At 50.0% G+C, this 23342-nt stretch overlaps 2 protein-coding genes across 6 annotated transcripts in view; one reads left to right on the top strand and one right to left on the bottom strand.

Annotated features, from left to right (window-relative positions):
• LOC114863915 (Kv channel-interacting protein 1) overlaps positions 1–19603 on the top strand; it is a 23929-nt gene extending 4326 nt beyond the window's left edge. Inside the window, exons 1-8 of one of the 5 annotated variants that reach the window (XM_029164443.3) lie at positions 2115–2927; positions 16295–16419; positions 16689–16758; positions 16849–16919; positions 17007–17114; positions 17199–17303; positions 17395–17457; positions 17750–19603. In XM_029164443.3, coding sequence (XP_029020276.1) covers positions 2870–2927; positions 16295–16419; positions 16689–16758; positions 16849–16919; positions 17007–17114; positions 17199–17303; positions 17395–17457; positions 17750–17797 — 648 coding nt within the window. In that variant the 5' untranslated portion in view covers positions 2115–2869 and the 3' untranslated portion in view covers positions 17798–19603. Of the gene's footprint in view, positions 1–2114; positions 2928–10051; positions 10363–16294; positions 16420–16688; positions 16920–17006; positions 17115–17198; positions 17304–17394; positions 17458–17749 lie in introns of those variants that run through there. The other 4 variants (XM_029164444.3, XM_029164442.3, XM_029164441.3 and 1 more) reach the window with 4 other exon arrangements.
• On the bottom strand, positions 19126–22760 carry LOC114863914 (T-cell leukemia homeobox protein 3-like). The gene is made up of 3 exons (XM_029164439.3): positions 22032–22760; positions 20892–21129; positions 19126–20319 (listed from the first exon to the last, which is right to left on the bottom strand). Exons 1-3 carry the CDS (start codon positions 22456–22458, stop codon positions 20136–20138), a joined length of 849 nt encoding a protein of 282 aa, XP_029020272.1. The 5' UTR covers positions 22459–22760; the 3' UTR covers positions 19126–20135.
• Positions 22761–23342: the final 582 nt, after the last annotated feature.

Genomic DNA, 23342 nt, shown 5'->3' with positions numbered 1-23342 from the left:
GGAAATGATGCTGTAAATGCACCGGCGTTTTATGGCCCCAGCTCCGCGAGGAGGCGGCGTGCGGTCAGGCCTTGTTGGACCCATGGAGAGGAGGAGACGTGCGAGCGACTCCGAGCGGCAGGAAGCGGCTGATCTCGCTTGGGGTCCCCCCCCTCCCCCCTCTGCTCCCGTTCCCGTCATTATCGCCTACCTCCGCTCTGCTCCTCTCACTGCCCCCATCTCGTCTCTGTGCTCATCACCAAGACACACGTCACGCAGGCTCCCTCTGATAGGACCAGGCAGCAACTAACCGGCCGATTTATTATTCACTGCCCACAGGCCACGTTTCCGGCCCGTCAACGCCTCCCCTCTCTGCTGTCAGTCGCGTTCTACCCCCCCCGTCTACGCGGACAGCCACTCAGTCCAGCAAAAGGGCCGCGGTGTAACGGTTAATAAATGATGAGGCGGACGTCGGCCGGCGCTCAGCGTGATCCACGCACCGAGGACGGGAGGCGAGACCGTGTCGGGCCTAATGCTGTGGAAGAGGCCTGATGCAGGAAACCTGTTGCTGCTGGTGTTATTGCAGATCCACGGCTGTTCACTGTGGGTTCCCTTGGCCGGGATGCTCGGAACTTAATGGCTGAGTTATTTTGTGTGGTTGCGTTAAAAGGTCTTGAATGAAACCCATTAATGAATAAATAAGGGCGCCTGAACGCGCCTCCTGTGATCTCACGGCCCCTTCAGTGACCTGAATAAGGACCTCTGAGAACGTCATCCTCCATCTTCCTCCTTCCGATGGGCTCCCGATTGAAAACGCTGACCCTCTCCCCTACAGAGCCTCCTTTACTATAATTATAAACACAACCCAGCGTCTGAACAAAGATTCGCTCCTGACCTTGGAGAAACAAGAGCGCTTTGATCCAACTACAAAGTCCTCCGCAGCCGATTGTTGTGAGATTGATTCGTGGACCGTTGTTCTCCGAGGAACTTGTCAGTCCTCTCATTCCTTCTCTGTTCGTTCAGATTTATTTATAAGTTCATTTAGTGTTGCTATAAACCCACAACAGCCCATTTTCAGCGTTCCCTCTTTTTTTTCCGGGCGCTTTTGATCAACCGCTGTCGTTCGCGGCGCCGTCGGCTGTTTATGTAACCTCTCCACTGACGTTAAACACCGTCGCTACAGCAAATCACGCGCCCTTGTCTTCAGCCGAGGCTTCAGAACGTGATCAGCGCGCGCGCGTATTTAGAGACCCGCGTCTCCCAGCTGATGTCTGGGCTGCGACCGGTGGCTGTTTGTTCCTGCGCCGTGTGAAATGTGCGCGTGCGGTTTGGATTAGGAGCCGCTGTTAGATGCGCCTCGTTCCGCAGAGCTGGAAACAGCGCGTGGGGTTGAGCTCCCGCATCCCCCTAAAACGCACCCCCTCCCCCTCTCTCCTCCCCCTGTTTTTCACCTCGTTTTTCTCCTTGTTTTCGCTCCGCATTGATCCTCGGCTGCTGCCGGCTTGTAATGAATGTTATGCCCTAATGGCTTTATCATTGGCCCTGATGGCCTCAACCGTGCCACTGCGATGACTCGGCTGTAAATTGTTTTCTTAACCAAATCCATGTGAGGAATTTCAATGGGGGGCTGCAGTCAATGGCGGCGTTAAGTGCGAGTGACAGAGGAGCACGCGTGTGCCGTGGACGGGTCCCCCCCCCCCCCCCGTTGTGCCGTGTGTGTGGCCTGTGTGTAGCTGATGGGTTTATCAGCGGACCGGGGAGGAAAAAAAAAAAAACACGCGTGGGGCAGCGGGTTGATGCGGACGCTGACACGCGCAGGGCGGCGTTTCCCCGAATGTGGTCCTGTCAGATGTTCGGGGCTTTGTCTTTGACCCGCCCGCCTGCTACGAGAATAATGACACACGCACGCGCCGCCTGTCAGACTCACGCACGGAGAGATAAAGCGGCCGACGCACTCCCCAGACTGTTTGCCTGCTGAATAGTAAAGCGGGGACGGAGCAGTGGAGCCCTCCCTTATCTCCCCTCACCTCTTGCACTCTCCCTCTCACACTATCTCCCCCTTTCACCCCCCCCCCATTGCCTGTGACTCCCTCTCATTTGTCTCCGTCTCTTCCATTCCTACCGTTTCCTCTCCAGCGGCGGAGTCTCGTCCTCCTTTCTCGCCGCGCGCCCCCCTTTTTCTCGGCGCCTCCGTCTCCTCCCGTGCAACAGTGTGCAATCCCTCTTTCCCCGGCAGACAGACAAAGAGGCAGAGCGACGGAGACGCACGGGAGGAGAAGAGGCAGCGTAGACAGCGAGCGGCACACGCATAAAGAGGCACAGAGGAATTGATGGGATGACAGACGGCTGGTGGCGAGGGACGCACTGAGAGAGCGAGCGAGAGAGAGAGGGAGAGGGAGAGAGAGAGAGAGAGAGAGAGAGAGAGAGAGAGGGAGAGAGGGAGAGAGAGAGAGAGAGAGAGAGGGAGAGAGAGAGAGAGAGAGAGAGGGTGTGTGAGGAAAACAGAGCGACGGGAGGATGTAAAATAGGCAGCTTCAGTGACAGCACAGACAAAGGTAGATCCAGAGTGCGTGTGCACGCGCTATTTCATTTACACACTCTCTCTCTCACACAAACACACATCTTCTCTCTCTCTTCACTCACTCACACAGACACACACACACACACACACACACACTCCACCTCGAGCAGAAGCAGCCGAGCTGTGTGGGTGTGAGGCAGCATGAGAAGTGATATCTGTACCTCCACTCAAACAGCAGGCTGATGGACTAACTTCATTGCACACACGCACGCACCCACACCTGCCGTACGCACACTCTCCGGACCATCTTTACCTCTCACTCACACACACACTCACACACACACAGCCCGTCTGCAGCCAGGAGTCAACATGGGTCTCGTGATGGGAACCTTTTCCTTGCAGTCCAAGCAGGTGAACTACCACAAAGGTAAGAAGCCGATTGCTCACGTTTCATCTACACTCGGGACGTGTTTCTCAGCTGTGAGCACACGAGTACGTGTTGTATGACGGCGGCACCTGTTCTGTTGTGATGATGCCGCTCAGCATGTTTACTGCACAACAAGTGCATTATGGGAAGGTGAACTGGCCTGCAATTTAAAGCTGGGGGAAATATCATTTATTGGATGCGCAGTATTGATATGTCCAGTGTGTGTGTGTGTGTGTGTGTGTGTGTGTGTGTGTGTGTGTGTGTGTAATCGGTCCTTCCTCGGCCATGATCTGTCTGGGGTGTGTTCACCTCAGACCTGAAGGCTATCGCCTGCAGACGCTACTGCTGGGGCTCCGACGTGCTGTCACATGTGGGAGAAGTGGGAAGAACCTAACAGGAGTGGTTAACTGGGCCATCAAGCGGGGCGATGGCGGTGAACAGGCTGGGTGTTAAACACGCAGGCGATGGAGGTGATGGAAATGATGTGGCGGGAACGCTGTAAATCCTCCAGGGAAAGCACCTTTCAGCTGTCACACATCAGAGTGGGACCCACACGGATTATGACTGAAATAGCTGTAAAGACACGTTGGAGACCCTGTGAATGGGGCCCTGAATGCAGCACGCATATATATATAAACATATATATAAACACACACACACACATATATATATATATATATATATATATATATATATATATATATATATATATATATATATATATATAGCTTCCTGCGTGGGTTGTTTTTTTTTTAATTCCCGACCTCCGCCTCGTTTCATTGCACGGCAACAGCTGTCAGCAGATGCTTGTGATCTCGGCTGAGCAGATACTTGAGGCTCATTTTCACGGTGGATGTTTCCTCCTGTCTGAAATGTGACGCCTTTAAGAGGCCGCGAAGAGAAGCCGCGCGGCAGGAACCAGGCCCGCGCTGTTCTAACTCCAGCACAACCCATTTACTGGACTAGTTAGCATGGACAGGAATGCTTAGCAAGCATGTATTTTTAGCCAACGTTGTCGAGGAAAGGCCCCCCCCCCACCGTTAGGATAACCTCCAAATAGCAGCTTTGAAGTTACTGCCAGAGTGTGAGCGAGTAGCCATGGATGAGTAAAAGTAGGGGGGGGGCGAGGTTACTCCTCAGGGGGATGCTGTGTGTGTGTGTGTGCGTGCGTGTGCGTGCATATGTGTGTGTGTGTGTGGTTGGGTGGGTGCATGTGTGTGTGTGTGTGCATGCGTGTGCACGTCTGTGTGCACGTGTGTGTGTGTGCGTTTGCATGCATGTGTTGTGTGTGCGTGTGTGTGTGCGTGTGTTTGTGTGTGTGGTTGGGTGGGTGCATGTGTGTGTGTGCATGCGTGCGCACGTCTGTGTGCACGTGTGTGTGTGTGCGTTTGCATGCATGTGTGTGTTGTGTGTGTGTGTGTTGTGTGTGCGTGTGTGTGTGTGTGCGTGTGTGTGTGTGTGGGGGGGTGTCTGTGTGTATGTGTGTGTGTGTGTGTGCGTGAGTGTGTGTGTTGTGTTGTGTGTGCGTGTGTGTGTGTGCATGTGTGTGTGTGTGTGTGTGGGGGGGTGTCTGTGTGTGTGTGTGCGTGAGTGTGTGTGTTGTGTTGTGTGTGCGTGAGTGTGTGTGTTGTGTTGTGTGTGCGTGTGTGTGTGTGTGTGTGCATGTGTGTGTGTGGGGGGGGGGGTATCTGTGTGTGTGTGTGTTGTGTTGTGTGTGCGTGTGTTGTGTGTGTGGGAGTGTGTGTGTCTGTGTGCGTGTGAGTGTGTGTGTTGTGTTGTGTGTGCGTGTGTTGTGTGTGTTGTGTGTGCGTGTGTTGTGTGTGTGTCTGTGTGCGTGTGTTGTGCGTGCGTGCGAGCATCACCATCTGCTGCAGTGTTGCTCTAATGAAAGCAGGGCAGGATTCATTTTGCATGGAAGGTTGGCCCATCCTTGATGGCAACCCAACGCGAGGCGGAGCTGGCTCCAACGTGGAGCTGCTGAGGGGACACAACTTTTTTGGACCGAGGAGCGGCGTTTTGACCACTGGACCCCTCAGACACGATCCCCCCATCTTTTACGGACACAGCGTTTACGGTCGCGGCCGCAGCCTTTAGTGGTGATGAATTGCGTGACGTGAAGTGAAGAAGGTTGCCAGATAATGTGGAGCAGGCGCTTTGGCTGCCGCCGTAGCAGCAGTGCTGGCCTACTTACAGCCGCAGCTTCTCCGTCAGGGAAGACGGGAAGCGGAGGCGTCTCCACCGGCCCACGCGGCCGCCGATCGGCGCCGAGGCCTTTATTTACATGTGCTGCTTCCTCTGTCGCCGACAAACTGCTCTCGGTGTGTGACCGACGACAGAACCTGGAACCCGCCGACACATTCATCTCTCTGTCCATCCGCTCCATTTGAGTCTGCCTCTGCTTTCATCTTTTTGCGCTCCTGCAGTCTGTCAAGTGAATTTCACTGCCTCTCTCTTTTTCTCCTCTCTCGCCTCATTTCACCTCCTCATTTTGTCTGCGTGTGTTCATCCCTTCAAGCTTCCTCCCTCCTCCTTGTTACGGCTCTTTTCTTGGTCTGCGGCGACTTGTCTGCTTTTACTGTTCATCTCAGATTCTCTCTCTCTCACACACACACACACACACACACACACACACACACACACACACACACACACACACACACACACACACACACACACACACACACACAGAGCCTTGTCTTACTCTGAGATCACTCCGGCTGTTTGAAGTTGCACTAACTCTGGGGAGTTTCAGTTTGGGGCCGGGAGAATAGATGTGAGTGTGTGACTGAGTGTGTGTGTGAGTGTGTGTGGGTCTTCTGGAGAACAACGCTTCCATGAGCTGCGGGGCTAAAGAGCAGCCCTCGTCCTTTAATAGGCTTTTACTGTTTCCACCCCTCTCTGCCGTCCCCCTACATCAAAAGAAGTGCACCGAAAGAGCCAATTAGTCCAGCAAAAGAGCTTTATTAGGGACACGCTAGCATGAAAACGCGCTTCTGGTTAATCCCACGCCCGAAGCAGGCGTGTGTTTGTGTGCGACTGAGTGTGAGGACGTAATGATGGGACTCTAAGGCTGCATTACCACACGTCATGTGCCTTTTAACACAACTCCGTGTGGATGTTTGAAAATCCGCTCACGGATCGCGCTCGTCTGTCAGCGTTTGATCTCCCAGGGTTTAATAATTAAAACATCAACATGTTGAAACAAAGCCCCGCTATTTGCACAACATCAGCTCAGTTCAGAAACAAGCAGCGTTTTCTGAGAGCGCGCGTGAATCCAACGCAGTCCAACACAGCCAGTCACTGACGGTGTGCGTGTTTTATACAGGCGTTAGCAAACGCCGCTGGGCTTCATCTACGCATTCACTGCACTAATCAACCCCTGCAGGTGTAATTTCTCCACCTGTGGAACGAGGCAGCGCATTAGGAACCGACGCGAGCAGTCGCAGCATCGTGAGCGATCGCAGGCGTGGTGCTGAGCGAAACACCTGTTGCCCCCGAAATAATGATCCGAGCAGCAAACAGGAGGAAGTGCGGGACTTCTTCACTGTGTGACGGCTTTAATGGCGCGTCTTCATCTACTGATGCTGCACAGTACTGTAAATACTGCATGAGGCCCTTTTAGGAATCAGTCGCTTATTCATGGTCCACTACGTTGATCTGCATGTGTTTATCCTATCAATTAATTATTGCAGTATTATCAACTAGAAAACAGGGGTTTGTGGAGCATGACTTGGAGTTTAATGAGAATATTGCCTACACTGTGCATGTACTATGTAGTACTATGTACTATGCCATGTACTAGCTAGTTCCACCAGCTTTAACCTGCAGCCACTGCATGTAGGCCCCAGATGCAAGACAGCGACTGTCACTCACTTCCTGCAGGACAAAGAAACGTGACTCATGAGTCCTATTTCCCTGCTGTTCCTCCCTCTTCCAGCATTTGCCTTTACTTCTAACTCATCTAGTCTCGTCCAGTCTGGCTCTCGTTATCCGTGGGAGCACAAAAGGACGACGTCTCTATTTGTTTTGCCCACTTCCTCTGTCTGTGTCTCCACAGTGTTTGTTCCTCGCCATCGATTTCCTCTTGACGTCGCCGGCACAGATTTACACTCGTTCCTGCCTCACCCCTCCGTCTCCCCCCTCCGTCTCCCCCCTCCTCCCGTCATTCCTTCGCAGGCTCGTGTGCATCCTGACGCTGGAAGCCGCTTTACTTGCGCCGCTGCAGCCACTAATAAAGATCCAGGGGAGCGTCTGGGCGAGAGGCGATTTGGACAGCGCCAGATATTAGCATTGATTTTCCTGATAGACGTGTTCTCCGCTGTTGAAAGCCACGCCGCCGCTGATGAGTAATTACACAGCGCTTACAAAACGGTGTCATGCTGCAGCTTGATCGACTGGGACGGATGCTGCGTGTGAACACGGAGGCTGGTCTAAGGAGATGAGCTGATTTTACTACCGGAGTCGTCCATTTTCTCCCAAACTCGGGCCTCTCTATTTTTCCCATCATGCTCTTTGTTCTTTCATCCTCTTCTCTGGGAATCTGATGTCGGCTCGTTCCACTCGCCCACTCTGGCTCTCGTCACCCGCTTCTTTCTTGCGCTCTCTGCATCGCACTCTAATCTCCCGCTGGAAGCTTTTCCTCGCGCGCTTCCTCCTCCTTCAGTGCCAGCTACGTCTCCATCTCTGCCTTCATTTGGATTTGCTTTGCTACTGTACCTCTTCTGTCTCTGACGTCCTCCTCTCCTCTATCTCGCGCTCGGTCTTCCCCTAAAAGTGCGACCGAGTTTTCAGACATTCTCTCACATGCCTGCGGGGAAACACCAGCGACAGTATTGTACACACAAACACAAACATCAACACAAACGCCCACACACACTCACCTCCCGCTCTGTCTTTAGCTCTACAGACAGACTCTGCAATGATTACTGGAGGGGAGCGTTCCTGTCACTGGCTGGAGGGAGATAGCGAGAGATGGAAAATAGAGTTCGTAACCAGCCAGCAACGGTGTTTGAAGCGACAGGAACACCGGCTGATACACGCTCGGAGATTTATAGGGAGCGATGGCTCGATAGAGGCGCGCTGGCGTAGGCTGCTACACGCCTGGAGACAAGTTCATAGATGAGTGGGAGGAGAGAGGGAGATGGAGCTGGTTTGGGGCTAAAGGTGAAACACGTTGCAGCGGAGATAGAGGGGGCTCTTTGTCATCCCCTATGTTTCTATAGTCACAACGCAGGCGGCGTGTGCTGCAGCACAACAAGCAGGGAGGAGGAGCAGTGTGTGTGTGTGTGTGTGTGTGTGTGTGTGTGTGTGTGTGCAGCAGGTGATGCTTCGCGGTGCAGCAGCATCCAGCATGGACGCCTCCCGGGTCCACAGAGACCTCACCGTCTGACGGGCCATTCTTTCCCTTCACGCTGGCTGCAGTGCTGGGAACAGACATGTACATATGTGTGTGTGTGCGTGCGCGTGTGTGTGTGTGTGTGTGTGTGAATCGTACTCCCCACTGCTGCCCATTCTGTCTCTCTCTGTCTCCGTGTTGTAAAAAAAAACAACAAAAAAAACCCCAACACGCCCGAGCGTTCAGGAGCACATTTTCACAGAAACAGATTGCAGATAGTCACCAAACACAATCTTTCCCAGCTAAATCCTCCCATATGGCTTCATAACAATCAAGCCCGCTCCGTTATTCACCAGGCGCAGACAAAAAGTGGCCCATCGTCGGAGCCGTCGCCACGCTTTCCGGAGCATTATCGCCGACGCCTGGCTTGATGAGAGAGGACAATGTGTCTATTTACCAACTCGCGTGCTGGAAATCAGGCCGTAAAGCGTTAACATGTGCATCATGTGCCGAAGCTGTGCTAACTGTGCAGCACTGGCTTTTTTTCTCCCTGCACCAAAAATATACTCGGAGCGCTTTTGCCCTTGAAACGAGACGTAACGTTTATTACAGCTGACAATGACGTAGTAAATACTGTGTCCTCAGGTTAGACGGGCCGTCATCCAGATGGGAGCCCAGCATCAGGGCCATTACCTTCACTTGTTGGACTGCAGACGCCAGAATAAAACCTAGTATTCATGGATAAATAATTATTACAAGCACAGCAGCTGCCATAAATTCTACCCTAATTACAGGAATCACATCATATATAAACTATATTATATTGCGCTTTAATTGTGATGAACGTCTGGTTAGAAATATTTTGTCAACATCCTTTAATAGGCGACTTCCACCGTCTGCTTGAAATGCAGTACAGTGCTGTGCAGTTTGTCATCTGAGCGTCTTCCCAGCCTCCTCTTTCTACTTTCATCATGTAGGACCGTGTACCTTGTTAGTATTGATCAGGCCGTAATTAAATAGTGATTTAATCCGGTGTGTGAGACTCGTCCAGGAGCACACGCTCTGTTTCCGCCCCTGTTAAATCGCTCCCTCCTCACGTTCTGGACTTCAAGCCGTCGCGCTCCTGTCCACTCTCTGCCGCCGTCTCTCGCTGCCCTTCAGTGTAAATCCTCCTCGCTCGCTCCATCCCTTCATCCACCCTGTTAGTCTCTACGTGGGGGTTTTGTGGATGAGTGAGCAGGAATGGCAGAATAGAGGTGTTGATGGATTGAAATGGCCTTTTCATGAACAAACCGCGTTGCTGAGGAAAAACTGATGTACAATATTTCGCAGGGCTCATCCTAATTATTGTCACATGCTCATGTTTTTCATTCACTCCATAATACATATTTACCTCTCTGGTCAATTTTACTCTGCATCTATTTGCATATTCTTCCTCCACTAGAGGAAAAGAGATGCATTCTGGTGGGAATGTAACAGGGCATGTGTGCTGTGTTTTTCATGGCGTGTTATCATCGGCGAATCGATGGGTACACTCATAATAATTTATAATTTAGTGAATCAACATCCTGGCGATTTCATACTGAATCACTGATGCCCCGTTCTGGCTTTTAGCCTGCAGCAGAGGTGGGAGGGAGCTCGAGTGAGAGAGGGAGGGTGCGAGGCTACAACCTCTAATAAGAGACAAGAAAATGGGAGGGTGGGAAACAGAGAGTGGGAGAGTGTGGGGGAATAAAAAAGGGGGGCGAGAGAGAGAGAGACAGAGAGAGAGAGAGAGAGAGAGAGAGAGAGAAAGAGAGTAAGAGAGAGGTGGAGCGCCATGAGATGGAGGGAGAAGGCATGAAAGGATGGGGGAGAGAGAGAGAGATTTCTGGCAAGAGCAGTCATTGAGAAAAGAGAGGGGGAGAGGAGGATGAGAGGGCGAGTGAGTGAGTGAGTGAGTGTGCGTGCTCGCGTGTGTGTTCGAGCCTTTCAAACACGTGACGAACAGATCCAGACTTCAGCATACAGACGCGCTTGTTTCCACGACGACAACAGCAAACATGGGCGCTGTGGTGGGTACACTGACCATGCAGACCAAGCAGAGGAGGCCGTCCACTGGTGAGGAAAGACGCACACACACACGCACACACACACACACACACTGCTGTTATATAAACACAAACAATTTATCACACACGCACACACACACGCAGACACGCACACACACGCACACACGCACACACACACACACACACGCACACACACACCCACTGCTGTTATATACAGTAAACACAAACAATTTATCACACACGCACACACGCACACACGCACACATGCACACACACACACACACACACACGGTCAATGAAACTTTTTGTTTGAAGAGCCACCACAGCTCGTTTACTGTATGATGGTTTTGGAGCTTCTTGTCTGTAGAGTGTGAGACCAACAGGTTCCCAGAGGACGAGGATTAGGTTTTATCCCACCACAAAGTTTCAGTGCCTCATTGTGTAGCTGTTTGTGTCCTTTTTGACAGAAAGAGCCAAGGGAGGAAAGTAGGTGTGTGTGTGTGTGTGTGTGTGTGTGTGTGTGTGTGTGTGTGTGTGTGTGTGTGTGTGTGTGTGTGCGCGTGTGTTTTGCGTGCGTGTGCACGTGTTTTGCGTGTGTGCATGTGTTTTGCGTGTGCATGTGTGTGTGTGTGCCTGTGTGTGCGTGTGCGTGTGTGTCGCTCCATCTGTCTAGCCGTGCGCGTCGGCGCTCGTAAACACACGCATGTCGAAGGTATTTGTCACTCCGCTCACACACTGCTTTTCCATCTTGCTGTTACCTTGGAAGCACGGTAGCCATGGCAACAAAAGATGTCAGTTTTGGGGGCGGGAGTGGTTGGAGGGGATGGGGGGTGGAGGGATGGGGTGGTGTGGTTGGTGGGGGGGGGGGGGGGGGTGTTGATGAGATGGGGCATTCCTGCCTAAGTCAAGGCCATGTGAAAGAGACGGAGCAGCCTCTATGCAGATACAAAGGTGCAGATGAAGCAGGGAGCAGTTTTAATGAAAACCTGTTGCCTGTGAGACCTATTTGACTCCCTCCTGACTCATTCTAATGAACACCTGTAACGCTCATTCATATGAACCTGGCTGCTCCAGTGAGCGGCTCACCTCCACAGGTAGCGTAGCCCATATTAATAGTGCGTAGTCATTTAAATGCGTTTGTCGAGGCTGTTATTGCTTTTCCATCTCCACTTCGACTGCGCAGGACGTTTTCCGGCTGAGTGCGTGTTATGAATGAGCGCTCCCTCCTCCCCCAGCGGCGCCAACACTTTTTCCCCGGGGTTTTTAAAATGCAGGGTGTAAATTTGTGGACGCATTTGCATTGTGCAAACGTGTGAAGGCTCCAAAGCAGAAGCAGCGGCACTGTGTGTGTGTGTGTGTGTGTGTGTGTGTGTGGGTGACTGCTGCTGCTGTGCGGGCGGTGGGACCCTCCCCGTGCGCCGCCAGGTGTTGGTTTTCCTCCAGCCTCGCGCTGGGACGTCTCCTACCTGTTGCCTGGAGCCGCTTCCTCGCCTGCCGTGGCCTCTGACGGCTCATCTGTGTGGAAACGACTCCCCTTTGCATCTGCTGCCTCTGCGGCGCCGTCTGAACCTTCCCCCCCTCTGCTTTGTCTCCTCGCCGTCGTCCTTCTCTCCATTTACAGCTCGTTCCCCTCCGTCTGCTGCGTTCACGTGCCACCGCCACAATCCGTTCCAGGCACCTTCACGTCTGTACCTCTCTCTCCATTCAGCCATTCTCTCGCTCATTGGCTCCATTTCTTACCCACGCTCCCATTAGATGGTGCTGGTGCTTATTAAGCCATTCTCCTCTCTTGGCACACAGCAGTGTGTGTGTGTGTGTGTGTGTGTGTGTGTGTGTGTGTGTGTGTGTGTGTGTGTGTGTGTGTGTGTGTGTGTGTGTGTGTGTGTGTGTGTGTGTGTGTGTTTGCGCGCGCGTGTGCCCTTCTTTTCTGTGTATTTCTGCGCATTCTGAGTCCAGACATGTTGTTTACTCTGAAATCAATATCGGCGTCCTGTTACACTGGAGCATTCGTCTCATTCTGTGGCGTTATACGTGCGGACGTGACATTTTGAGGGTTTCTGTTGTGTTTGCGTGAGCAAACACAGTGCGTCTGTGTGAATGCACAGAGCATCACATGTCGCAAACACCGAGGCTTAAAACGTCCTCGCGACGGACTTTCCCTTAAGGATGAGCTGCTTATGCGTTGGTGAGTCACTGAACTCTCAGTGAACCTGCTGAAGGCCACTCGCCTCTTATATATATATATATATATATATATATATATATATATATATATACAGTATACACGCTGTAAACAGGGCCGTGGCAGTTGGAGATATTTTTCTGAAATACTCAGAAGCTCACGGCCGGCGGAGTCGCCACTTTCCTGGAGAGCGCTCTCCACTGAAGAGGCTGCTGTGAGCGAGAACCCCCCCCCCCCCCACACACACACACCCTCCTCCCACCGCCGCCGCCAGGACAGCAGATTAGGCTAATTCAGATTATGCAAATGACACAGTCTCTGGCACGGATTACAGGACGCAGCATGAGAGGGAAGAGAGACCATGGTGGAGACAGAGTGGAGACAGAGTGGAGATAAAGATAAAGGGTGGAGGAGGCATGAAGCGACAGAAGCGAGAGCTAACGTTGAAGCCTCGGTCTGTGGGACGTCTGGGCCGCGAGCTGTTCTTGAGTGACGGCTCCGTCTTTGCTGACAGCAAACGCGGGCCTTCAGTCGCCGCTAAACTCCACAGCCCGGAGTCGCCGGCGCAGCCGACGGAGGCCGAACCGCGAGGGAACGCGTGGCTTTGTAGGCCGGGGTTTATTTAGCCTCACCCGATCTGCTGCGTCTGCAGCTTTGGAGCATGAACCAAGTAGGTTTCTAGATCTCACCTGTTTGTTACCGCACAAAGTTTAGTTTGAAATAGCCTGGATTGGACAAATAATCAACACCTGGATTTCACTTAGCATGAATCTCCCATTGACTGATTCCTGCAGTTTAGTGAAGGTTGGCATTGTGAATCAGGGACCTTGAGACGCTCTCACACTGGTCTGGTCTCATCTTAGCATCTGTGGGAGGTGCAGGGGAAGACTCTACACAGCGGCCTGATTAAAGCATCAGTCCAAGGGCACGGCGAAAACTGGACATGAGTGACCTTCCTCTGCTAACATTATCCATGCATCCCGCCTCCTGAGGGGCCTCAGAGGGTCAGGGTCCCCCCAGGGCCACACACAGACACGTTTAACCCGTCCACGGCCTATTACACGGCTTATCTCTGTTACTGAGAAGGCTGTTGGAGTCCGGCTCGGCTGAAGAATGGAGCTGATTCAGTTCTACAAGCTGTTTCTATTTGTGACTCATCCCGTGAAGAGGCCGGGTATCGCCGCCTGACCCCCCCCCCCCCCCCCCCCCCCCCCCCCCCCCCCCCACACACACACACACACACACATCTGCTCCCCTGTTTCCCACCTCCCCACAGCTCCATGCTCTAGTGCTCTAGCCTTTTTCGCCTGCCAGTTTCCAACCTCCTGCGTCTTGCTGGACGTTCGCCCGCCGCCTGTTTGCCTGGATTTCCTGTGTTCCTATTACCAGTCGCCGCCAGTCTGTTGACTCCGTCCTTCACCCAAGTCCTTCCCGTTTTATGGCCCGTGTTAGCATTTAATAAAGGTGACTCGCTTAATGTGGAGTCTTTAAATGGTGCCGTCTTGTTTATGAGCCGTGACTCTGCTGACATCAAATCTAATCTGGCGCTCGGAGGCAGAATGCAGCATAATGAGGGGAGTCCTTTTGACCCAGTTCTTCTGATTTGGGGAATGTAAACTACACATCGTGTATAATTATTTATTATTTTGGGATATTATTCTACATAAAGTGTACAACGCTGGATTCACTGTGTTATAGAGCCGGTGTGTTGTTTGTTGAATGCTGCTGATGTGTCACAGTAGGAGTCAGTTCAAGGTGAAGGACTAAAAGACAGAATATACTTTATCATCCTTACTGTTTAGTCTACTGGGCATCTTTTAAATAAGTAGCTAATTAAATTAAATGCTACTCCTGCCACTAAATTTAATTTTGCCCAGGACTACTGCTTCAATTCCTGCACAGTAAATAAAGCAAACGTCTAATTGACAACGCTGCGGGGAGCGTCCTGACGCAGCAGAGCCCCCTGCAGTCAGCCGGTGGCCGCGCTTCCATCACAGCCCACGTTTACGGTCACTTCCAGACGGGGAACGGGCGCCAGCTGGTCATAGCCTCCTCATACAGTCCAGGCCAGCAGATCGCAGTTGATTTATTGTACATTACGCCGCCATGCATCTGGCCGAATGGATCACACTTTATTGGAAAACGGTGCTTTTCCTATAATAGTGTGTGTAAAGATATCAGCTCGAAATCTAAAGTATCAGATGGAGTGAAGTGCACTTCTCTGTAGAGCTTTGAGTTGGCCTCTGCTGCCCCCTGCTGGTACAAACAGGGCATGCGCAGATCAAGTCACAGTGGCTCGGGGTTCGGCTGAGTATAGTAAGTCACGTAAAATTACTTAGTTTGGTTTAAGTAGAAACGTCACTTTGTATTAAATGAAGTATTCCATGGATTGAGTGTGATTAGTAATGGACTAAACACATAAAACAACAGAACAGAAGTTAAATGTATTGTTATTGTTATGTATTGTTATGTGTTGAGGTGGGACCCTCAAGTTATAGCCTGTGAAGGGCACAGTGACACTGATGGAGAGGGAGGGGGGGGCGAGCGAGCGAGCTACCGGGGCGGCGAGCGGGTCAGGGTGAGAGAGGGACCAGCCCCAGGGAGCAGAGAGACATGGGGATAAAAAGACAGAGACGCAGAGGCAGGTGAACGCAGCATGGAGCCCGTCGGTCCAGGGAAATAATCCATGCTAACTGCATGGATTATATCTAGCCAGAATAATGTGGCCAAAGCCGTGTCTGTACGTCACCTCGGATCTCACCTTGAGCAGCGGTTCGAGGTGAGATCTCTGTGATGAATGTGAAAAAGCACAGCGGTTTAATGAAGCTTTACACAACAATAACAAATCAGGATGTTTCTGTTTGAAGCCTGTGGAGGTTTTGAATATAGACTTTGACCTTTGACACTAAAGGAAACAGCTCTTAAAGCATCCGGGCTCCGTCTCACTGTGTCCGTGCTGCTTGGTTGCACCAGTTTCCATTCAAACGGTTCCCTGATGATAATAATAATTTCCACTCCCTCGTCGTCAGCTGCGATAAATCAGACGGGGACATTTTCACAGATAACATTAGTCTTGTAGGCTCCGCCCAAAGATGACGGATGGATAATCACACATTATTCCGTCATGGAAGCATTACCATCTTATTACTTAACCACCAGTAAGTACAGGTCATTATGATCACATTATCATATCCAGACTTTGCTGCTCTCACTGTTAAATTATGCAGAGTTCTAACTGTATGTGTAGTTATCATAGTGTCACTGGCTCTGGGGAATGTGTGTGTGTGTGTGTGTGTGTGTGTGTGTGTGTGTGTGTGTGTGTGTGTGTGTGTGTGTGTGTGTGTGTGTGTGTGTGTGTGTGTGTGTGTGTGGGCGTGTGTGCGTGCTTGTGTGTGTGTGTGTGTGTGTGTGTGTGTGTGTTTTGTGTGTGTGTGTGTGTGTGTGTGTGTATGTGTGTGCGTGTGCGTGTGTATGTGTATGTGTGTGTGTGTGTGTGTGTCAGCGGCGATGCTTCGTCCTCTCCCTCCCCTCCCCTCTCCTCCAGCGAGCAGAGTAATGGCTTGTTAATGACGGGACCAGCGAGAGGTGGAACAGGAGTTCTCAGACTGACCTCTACCTCCGTGTCCATTCTCGCCCTTGGGTTCCTGAATCTATCTTTCCAGTGTAGGGCGAATGTAATGTGAGCAATTAGTCATGGGTCTGATGCGCTTGTGTTCCCCTTATTTGTAAAACTCATCGAAGGTCAAACTGAATATTAATTTGATCAATAATGAGTTGTTGTGTGTGTTCATGTCCTCAGATAAAGCAGACGATGACCTGGAGATGACCATGGTCTGCCATCGGCCAGAGGGCCTCGACCAGCTGGAAGCTCAGACCAACTTCAGCAAACGAGAGCTACAGGTCCTCTACAGGGGCTTCAAGAACGTGAGTGGAAGGTCGCCTTCAATTCACTCTCCACGTAGACGCACAAAGACGAGACGAGGATGAAAACATGAACTGAAAGCCAAACTGTTCAAACAGCAGGACGGACGGCTGCTTTAGTCAGTGGAGGACGACTAATGCTCCGTTATAGTGGTTAATTTTTGGAACAATCAGAGTTGTAACAGTGTCATCGTGTTTGTATATCAACATTATATGCTGGTTGTTGTCCAGCTTCCGGCCTCTCACCTCTTTGCTCTCTCTGCGTCCTCCAGGAGTGTCCCAGCGGCGTAGTGAACGAGGACACCTTCAAGCAAATATACTCCCAGTTCTTCCCTCATGGAGGTGAACGCAGTGTTCTGTTTGTTTGCGTGTGTGTGTGTGTGTGCGCTCCTTCTACTTGTGCACTAATCAACATGGTCTTCCTCCCTGCAGATGCCAGCACCTACGCTCACTATCTGTTCAACGCATTCGACTCAGCACATACAGGATCCATCAAATTTGAGGTCTGTTTCCTTCTCGGGCGTTTTGGTTTTATTTGTGTCTCAGCGCCCTCTATTGTTTCATTGTGTCTCTGTTTGTCTACCTACCAGGACTTCGTAACGGCTCTGTCCATCCTGCTGAGAGGCTCGGTCCAAGAGAAGCTGCAGTGGACGTTTAACCTCTACGACATCAACAGAGACGGCTACATCAACAAAGAGGTAACTAAGAGCTGCAGGCCTCAGTCTGAGAGGATCCACCTGCGTTTGACTCTGCGTGTGTGTGTGTGTGTGTGTGCCTCACAGGAGATGACAGACATCGTCAGAGCCATTTACGACATGATGGGGAAGTACACCTACCCCGTGCTGAAAACGGACGCGCCCAAGCAGCACGTAGACGCCTTCTTTCAGGTAGCAGCACCGCTGCTGACGGACGCGAGGACGAACCCGAACGCCGGACATTCTGGTGCTTCTGTGTTCACGTTTGTGTTTCTCGCTTCAGAAAATGGACAAGAACAGGGACGGGGTGGTCACTCTCGATGAATTCATCCTGTCTTGTCAAGAGGTACTGAGCTTTTTGCTGTGAACACTGTACGGGGCCTATAAAGACACTTCAATATTAAGCACATGTGTAAATAATAAAATCATTTTTCCCCCATTTTTTCTTATCAAGCTGTTTAGCAAGACCCACGCTACCCGCTTTTAATTATGGCCTTTGCTGTCTTTTAAAAGTGTGTTGGCTGCAGATGGAACAATAACATTTAACGGGCTTTCACTGCCCCCTAGTGGCCACTAAACTGAATTTAACGGCGGCTTCTTCTCAGGCAGCTTCTTCATTTCTCATCTTCTTTTCGCAGGATGAGAACATCATGCGGTCCCTGCAGCTCTTCGAGAATGTCATCTAGCGTGGAGGACGACAGCACAGAGTGGAGGAGAGAGAGAGGGAGAGGGAGAGGGAGAGGGAGCATGCAGGAGGAACGCAAAAAAAACTTCACACAACGTGTTTAGCTGTAAAGAAAATCCATGACAACAACAACCCATCGCAGGATTTGGGAAACTTCAACAAACCCTTCACTCGACCTCTGTGTGAACATTGACCTTGTCTGCGTTGTCTTCGTCTCTTGCTGGCGTTATAATCGCTGAGTGTGTCCTTCGTGTCATTGTGTAAATACTGATGCTGTTTCTGACATATGTGCATTGAAACAGACGATCAAGCAGGACTGGAAACCGTACATGTAGCTTAGCCGTCAGATCAAACGCTGTACACGCATCTATTGAGCAGACCCCACATTTCCCGCATTGTTTTTTTTGTATCAGTTCAGCAAAACATGAGCAATATTGTGAAGCATGTGATTCAGAGGCTTCGATTTAACATGCGTCTGTCATAACATGGCGGAACATCACTCAGTGTTATGTTGCTAAACCTGGAGCGTCGTGTGCGTAGCGTCGCATCTGTTTCAAGGCCTGTAAAGGTCAGGGCTGACGGTGACCCCGTTTCACCCCCGCTGTGCGTTCCCGTGACGTCGCCCAGTTAATCCGTGTCGTGACAAACCTGACTGTAAATATCGACCTCTGGCGTTTGTGGCTCGGCCTCATCGGCGTCTGTCTGTCAGTGTGTTTCTGACTCCGTCTGTGGGCCCGGTTCTGCCGCGCCCGCTCACCGGGAACGCCGAGTCGGCGGGTGTGCGCGTGTCCCGACGTGACCTTTCCTCGTCCCAACACTGAAGGGTCACGTGATCCGTGCGCGTGGCCTCGAGTCCTCTAAAAAACGCGTCGACCGAGCTGTCACTGTGAGGGAAGGAGACGGAGGCGAGGGCCAAGACCTTCTCACTGATACCGAAGGAACGGAAGCCATGTTTCAAACCGGAGCCATCGTTCGGAAGATTGAGCGGGACGAAAAATACGGATTTGTTAATGATTTGCTGTCATGCCCACTCACTGTGCTGCCAATAGTGTAATAAATACGCTTGCCGAGATGTGTTGCAGCTCATCTCAACTGTATCCAGAACACAAGTCCAGACAGACAGACAGACAGACAGACAGACAGACAGACAGACAGACAGACAGACAGACAGACAGGCAGCTTCAAACTGCCCGAATGAAACGGTGTGTCTGCTGAAATACTGAATAAAATCATTATATTTATCAATAAACTTTTCAAGAAACTAAGAGCAGCTGCTGCTTTTGTCGCGTACACTGTGGCGGTGCATCATGAAGTCATGAGCAAGAGGAGTCACAAGAACTTTTTATACTGTTATTTACACATATACAATCAAAGTACAAAAAGGTTGTACATCGAAAGGACGCAGCCCACAAATAAAGCATGATACTGTGCATATGAAAAAATGTCACCACCATCACGGAACATGCATCACTCCCTTTATTACCCCACTCACGGCCTCCTTCATATTTTCCGCACTTCTCTCGCCACTAATTCTGACATTTATTTCCCTTTTATTACTGCTCACAATAGCATTTCCCCCCAAATGTGAGGTTTTGGGCGTCATTACTGGGGTAGGACGGCTCACCACGCCTGGGTATGTGCAGGTGAATGTGGTGCTGCATTGGAGCTGGGTTGGATATATTTATAAATGAGGTTGGAAGAAGCTTAAAGCACCAGAACTATTTAACAGAAACACTGAATTGTGTTTTAGCTGTGATGTGTGTTTTTTGTGTATTTTTAATAAAACAAAGCAGGAGATTTTTTTTCACACTCTTGTCTGTGTTGTGTGTGAGGCCTTGCTATTATTTATTAAGGCGTTTTTTTTCTCTCCTGAAATGGAGCAGAGTCTGTCTTTCAGTTTGTTTCGAGCACAAAACATTCGGTCACGTCTCCAAAAATGATTCGCCTCCTTTCTTTCTCTCACTTATTCCAGTAAACAGAATAAGTACAAGCTTAAAACACAATCACAGGGTGACATGGGACGATTATGACAAGTCCTCTGTTATCTCCTTTCTGATTTGGAAAACTGTTCCCAAGTACAGAGTTGATGAGACTGAGTCCGCGAAACACACTTTTGCTTTGAGACAGGGATCACTCACCATCACTTCGGGTCCACTTTCACAGTCATCCCCTCAAAAGGCTGAGACTACTTCTTCAATTTTGCTTTTCCAGCATTAATTTTTTTCTCCATCATATGGATCAAAGCAAGTCCCGCTGTCCTCATATAGGCCTAATTCAATTTATTCATCCACCCAGGGATAACAGATGATGCTTATTGATTACAGCTCGGTGGCTGCTTCTCATTCCCTGTCCTCGGCCCAGGGTTGAAGGTTCTGCAGGGCATAAAGGGAGGAGTTATGGGCGCACAGTGGATCCGACACCGCTGATTCGCTGAGGGACTTCTGGAGGGCGGACTGCTGCAGCTGCAGGATGAGCCGGTTGGCCTGCTGACGCTCCGCCTCCCGCTCCTCGGCTGTCTGTCTCCTGCACGAGGACAAGAGATTAATCGTTAATAAAATAATGAGAGCAAATAAAAATTACGGCCGTGTAGGATTAAATCATCGAGTCAAGAGCTGTGGAAATTCACACAAGCTGCAAAACCACAAATGAATTTCTACAAGCAAAGCAAATATGTAAACTTTTTATGAATTAATAATCAACAAAACAAATACTAATAAAGTACAGCCCCTGTTTGCCAGTAATAATTCATTGGTACAGTATATTTTAGGAAAATATATGCTATATAATTATTTGGGAGAAAACATTTTTAAGCTAGTTAAACTTTTTAACAAAAGGGAAAACAGCCAATGTCAATAAAATAATATTAAAGTAAGTAAAGTAAAAAAAAAAATTGTTAGAATTTATCATTCTTTAGCTTTTTTAAGTTTCTTCCGTGTTGACGGGGTCAATAAACAGGAAATTACGTGCGGGGTCAAAAGTAAAACGGGGAGCGCTTGACGTTTGAACAGGGCGACTTTTAATCATCAGTGGAAGAACGTGTCCGAGTTTACGCGCGATGTGTGATGAAGTACATGTGTATGAAATCCCACACCCACCTCCACTTAGTCCTGCGGTTCTGAAACCACGTCTTGACCTGTGCGTCCGTCATCTTGAGGCTCTTGGCCAGGGCCGCGCGCTCGGCGCTCGCCAGGTACTTCTGCCGGTGGAAGCGCTTCTCCAGTTCGCAGATCTGGACCCTGGAGAAGGAGGTGCGGGGCTTTTTCCGTTTGGGGGGCGTCCGGTTCTGGTACGGGTGTCCTATCCGCCGAGTGACGGCGAACGGCACCAGGGCGGCTGCGGGGGAGCAGAGTCCGACTGGTGAGTGGCGGACGAGGTTCGTACACGGCACCACACACACACTAATTCACTCCCCAGTCTGTATGGAAATTCAGGTCCATATATCACAGATATCTGCCCTGTTTGACAACAATTCCCTATTTAGACTGTGTAGGCCACGCGTGAGAAATGGGAGATGAAATTTATAGTGAAATATGAGTCTGGCCAAAGTATTGGAAACGATAAAGTAAAAATAAATAAATCCTAAAGTCGTCTGGCCTCAAGCAGATCTCCACTGTTAATTGCAGACAGACCAGCACTGGTTTATTCATCTTGCTCGTGTTTTGCAGCTTTATTTAAATAAAGGCTCTTATTACCTTCTCTTTAGTAAAACAGGTTGCCTTTGTAATAAATAGTTAAAAATAACTATTTTAATGCACACTTTCTGCAACTTTTTCTACAAATCAGAGTAAATATCTCCATTTTATTTATATTTGAATTTTTTATGTTTCTATCATCTTTATATTTCTTATCATTATCTATATATTTGTGTAATGTGTTTGTCAGCATAGTAAATTGGCCCTTACTAATTTAATGTCATTTTGGCCTGCTAATGTCACGTTTACATTATTCAACTGCACCAAAAATGATGACTGGGGTTTTAAAGCGTTATAACAAAGCATATATACACTATACAATAGTCCTGTTTATCTTTTATATGCAAAAACATTTAACTCTTTAATAATATTCATCTGTAAAAATCCAAACTTTCATTTTATGGTTAGAAATTTTCTGTTTTAGTCCGTTTCAGTCAGTGTGTTTCCGTTGGTCGTGGATAAAATGCATTTTATTACGCGCAGCTCTCGTTAGTAATGTTTTAAACATAATCAAATATTAATGCGGTTGAACAGCTGGCCTACCTGATATCCTGTCCTTGGCGAACCTGTTTCCTATCCAGGGGAAGCACAGACCCCCAAATCCAGGGACAGCACCCTGGACAGGGGCTGGGGGTCCCGACGCTGTCACGGGTCTGTGCGCCGGGACTCGAATCACTCCCCGACTGCCCAGATTCCTGCTCTCTCCAAATGAACCCGAAGCCTCCACCGGGGGCATTATACCAGACAGAGAAATGGACAGCGCGGTGTAAGAGGGCGCACTCGCCCCGGTCGGGCTTCCTAAACTGTAATACCCGTCCCCGTTGCTCAGATCGGACGCGCTCTGTCTTCCGGTCGCGCGCCCATTTTCTTGCTCCGTACCGGCTCCCAGGATCTGGTCGATGCCGAAGCTGATGGGCTCGTGGTGGGTCGGTTTGGGAGGAGGGCTCGGCGCGCTGGGTGCTTGCTCCATTCCTGTCGCTCCGTTGCGAAAAGGAGGGGAAGAGGAAGAACAAGGTGCTTTTTGAGGGGGGGGGTTTACGGCACGCGTCAAACTGGACCAAAAGTCATCGCCAGTAGTGTCTCCATCTCTGTGCGGCCGTGCGTCCGGACTCCAGCGCGTCCTCGCTGTCTCTAACAGGCCTCTTTCGGCGGACTGGGTCCTCTACACGGTGCGCTGAAAGTTTGATGGGCGTTTGGAGAGATGTGACGCTCTGTCCTCCTCTCGTCGCGTCAAAACGCTCCGTCTAGCAGCTCCGTCCTCCTCCATCCCTCTCCACCTTTCATTGGCTGGCACCAGAATGACTGATTGAATGTTAATAGGGGTAGGCCCACGGTTTGGCACGATGGCCAAGATTTCCCATAACTACGGGCGTCAGCTGAATATAAATCCATGGCATCTCCATATCTTGAGTCGGTATTTAATGTTGTCGTTATTTACTAATATTGAAACATAGGCGCAAACGCTAACTTCGTGGAAATTCATGTGGCATATGTCAAACAGCGCTCCGGAAAACACTGGAGACCAGTGTTCCTCTAAGCTGTTTGTTGACGAACATTTAATATTTTATGGTGTCATTTAGTGGCGGTTTGACAGTCAGCTCCACTGGAAATCGTAAATGTATTTAGTCTTTTGTCCGAGTTTATACATTTTCGTGGCAAATGGCGCTTAGAAAAAAGTTTTTTTTTACACAAACTTCAGGTTTGGATCAATTGATGGCTGTCTAATCCTTTTCAGGCCACACGCAGTGTGCATCGTTCGTTCTCCCGCAGTCTTTATTAACTGTGCATAACGAAAGAGAGTGTAAAGGAATAAATCTTAAGTAAATGTCCATTTTCATGTTGATTTAAATTTAA

The sequence above is a fragment of the Betta splendens genome, chromosome 10 (genome assembly GCF_900634795.4).
Source record: "Betta splendens chromosome 10, fBetSpl5.4, whole genome shotgun sequence".
Lineage (NCBI taxonomy): Eukaryota > Metazoa > Chordata > Actinopteri > Anabantiformes > Osphronemidae > Betta > Betta splendens.
Note: the sequence above shows the minus strand (reverse complement) of the source record. Positions and strands in the feature narration are given on the sequence as shown.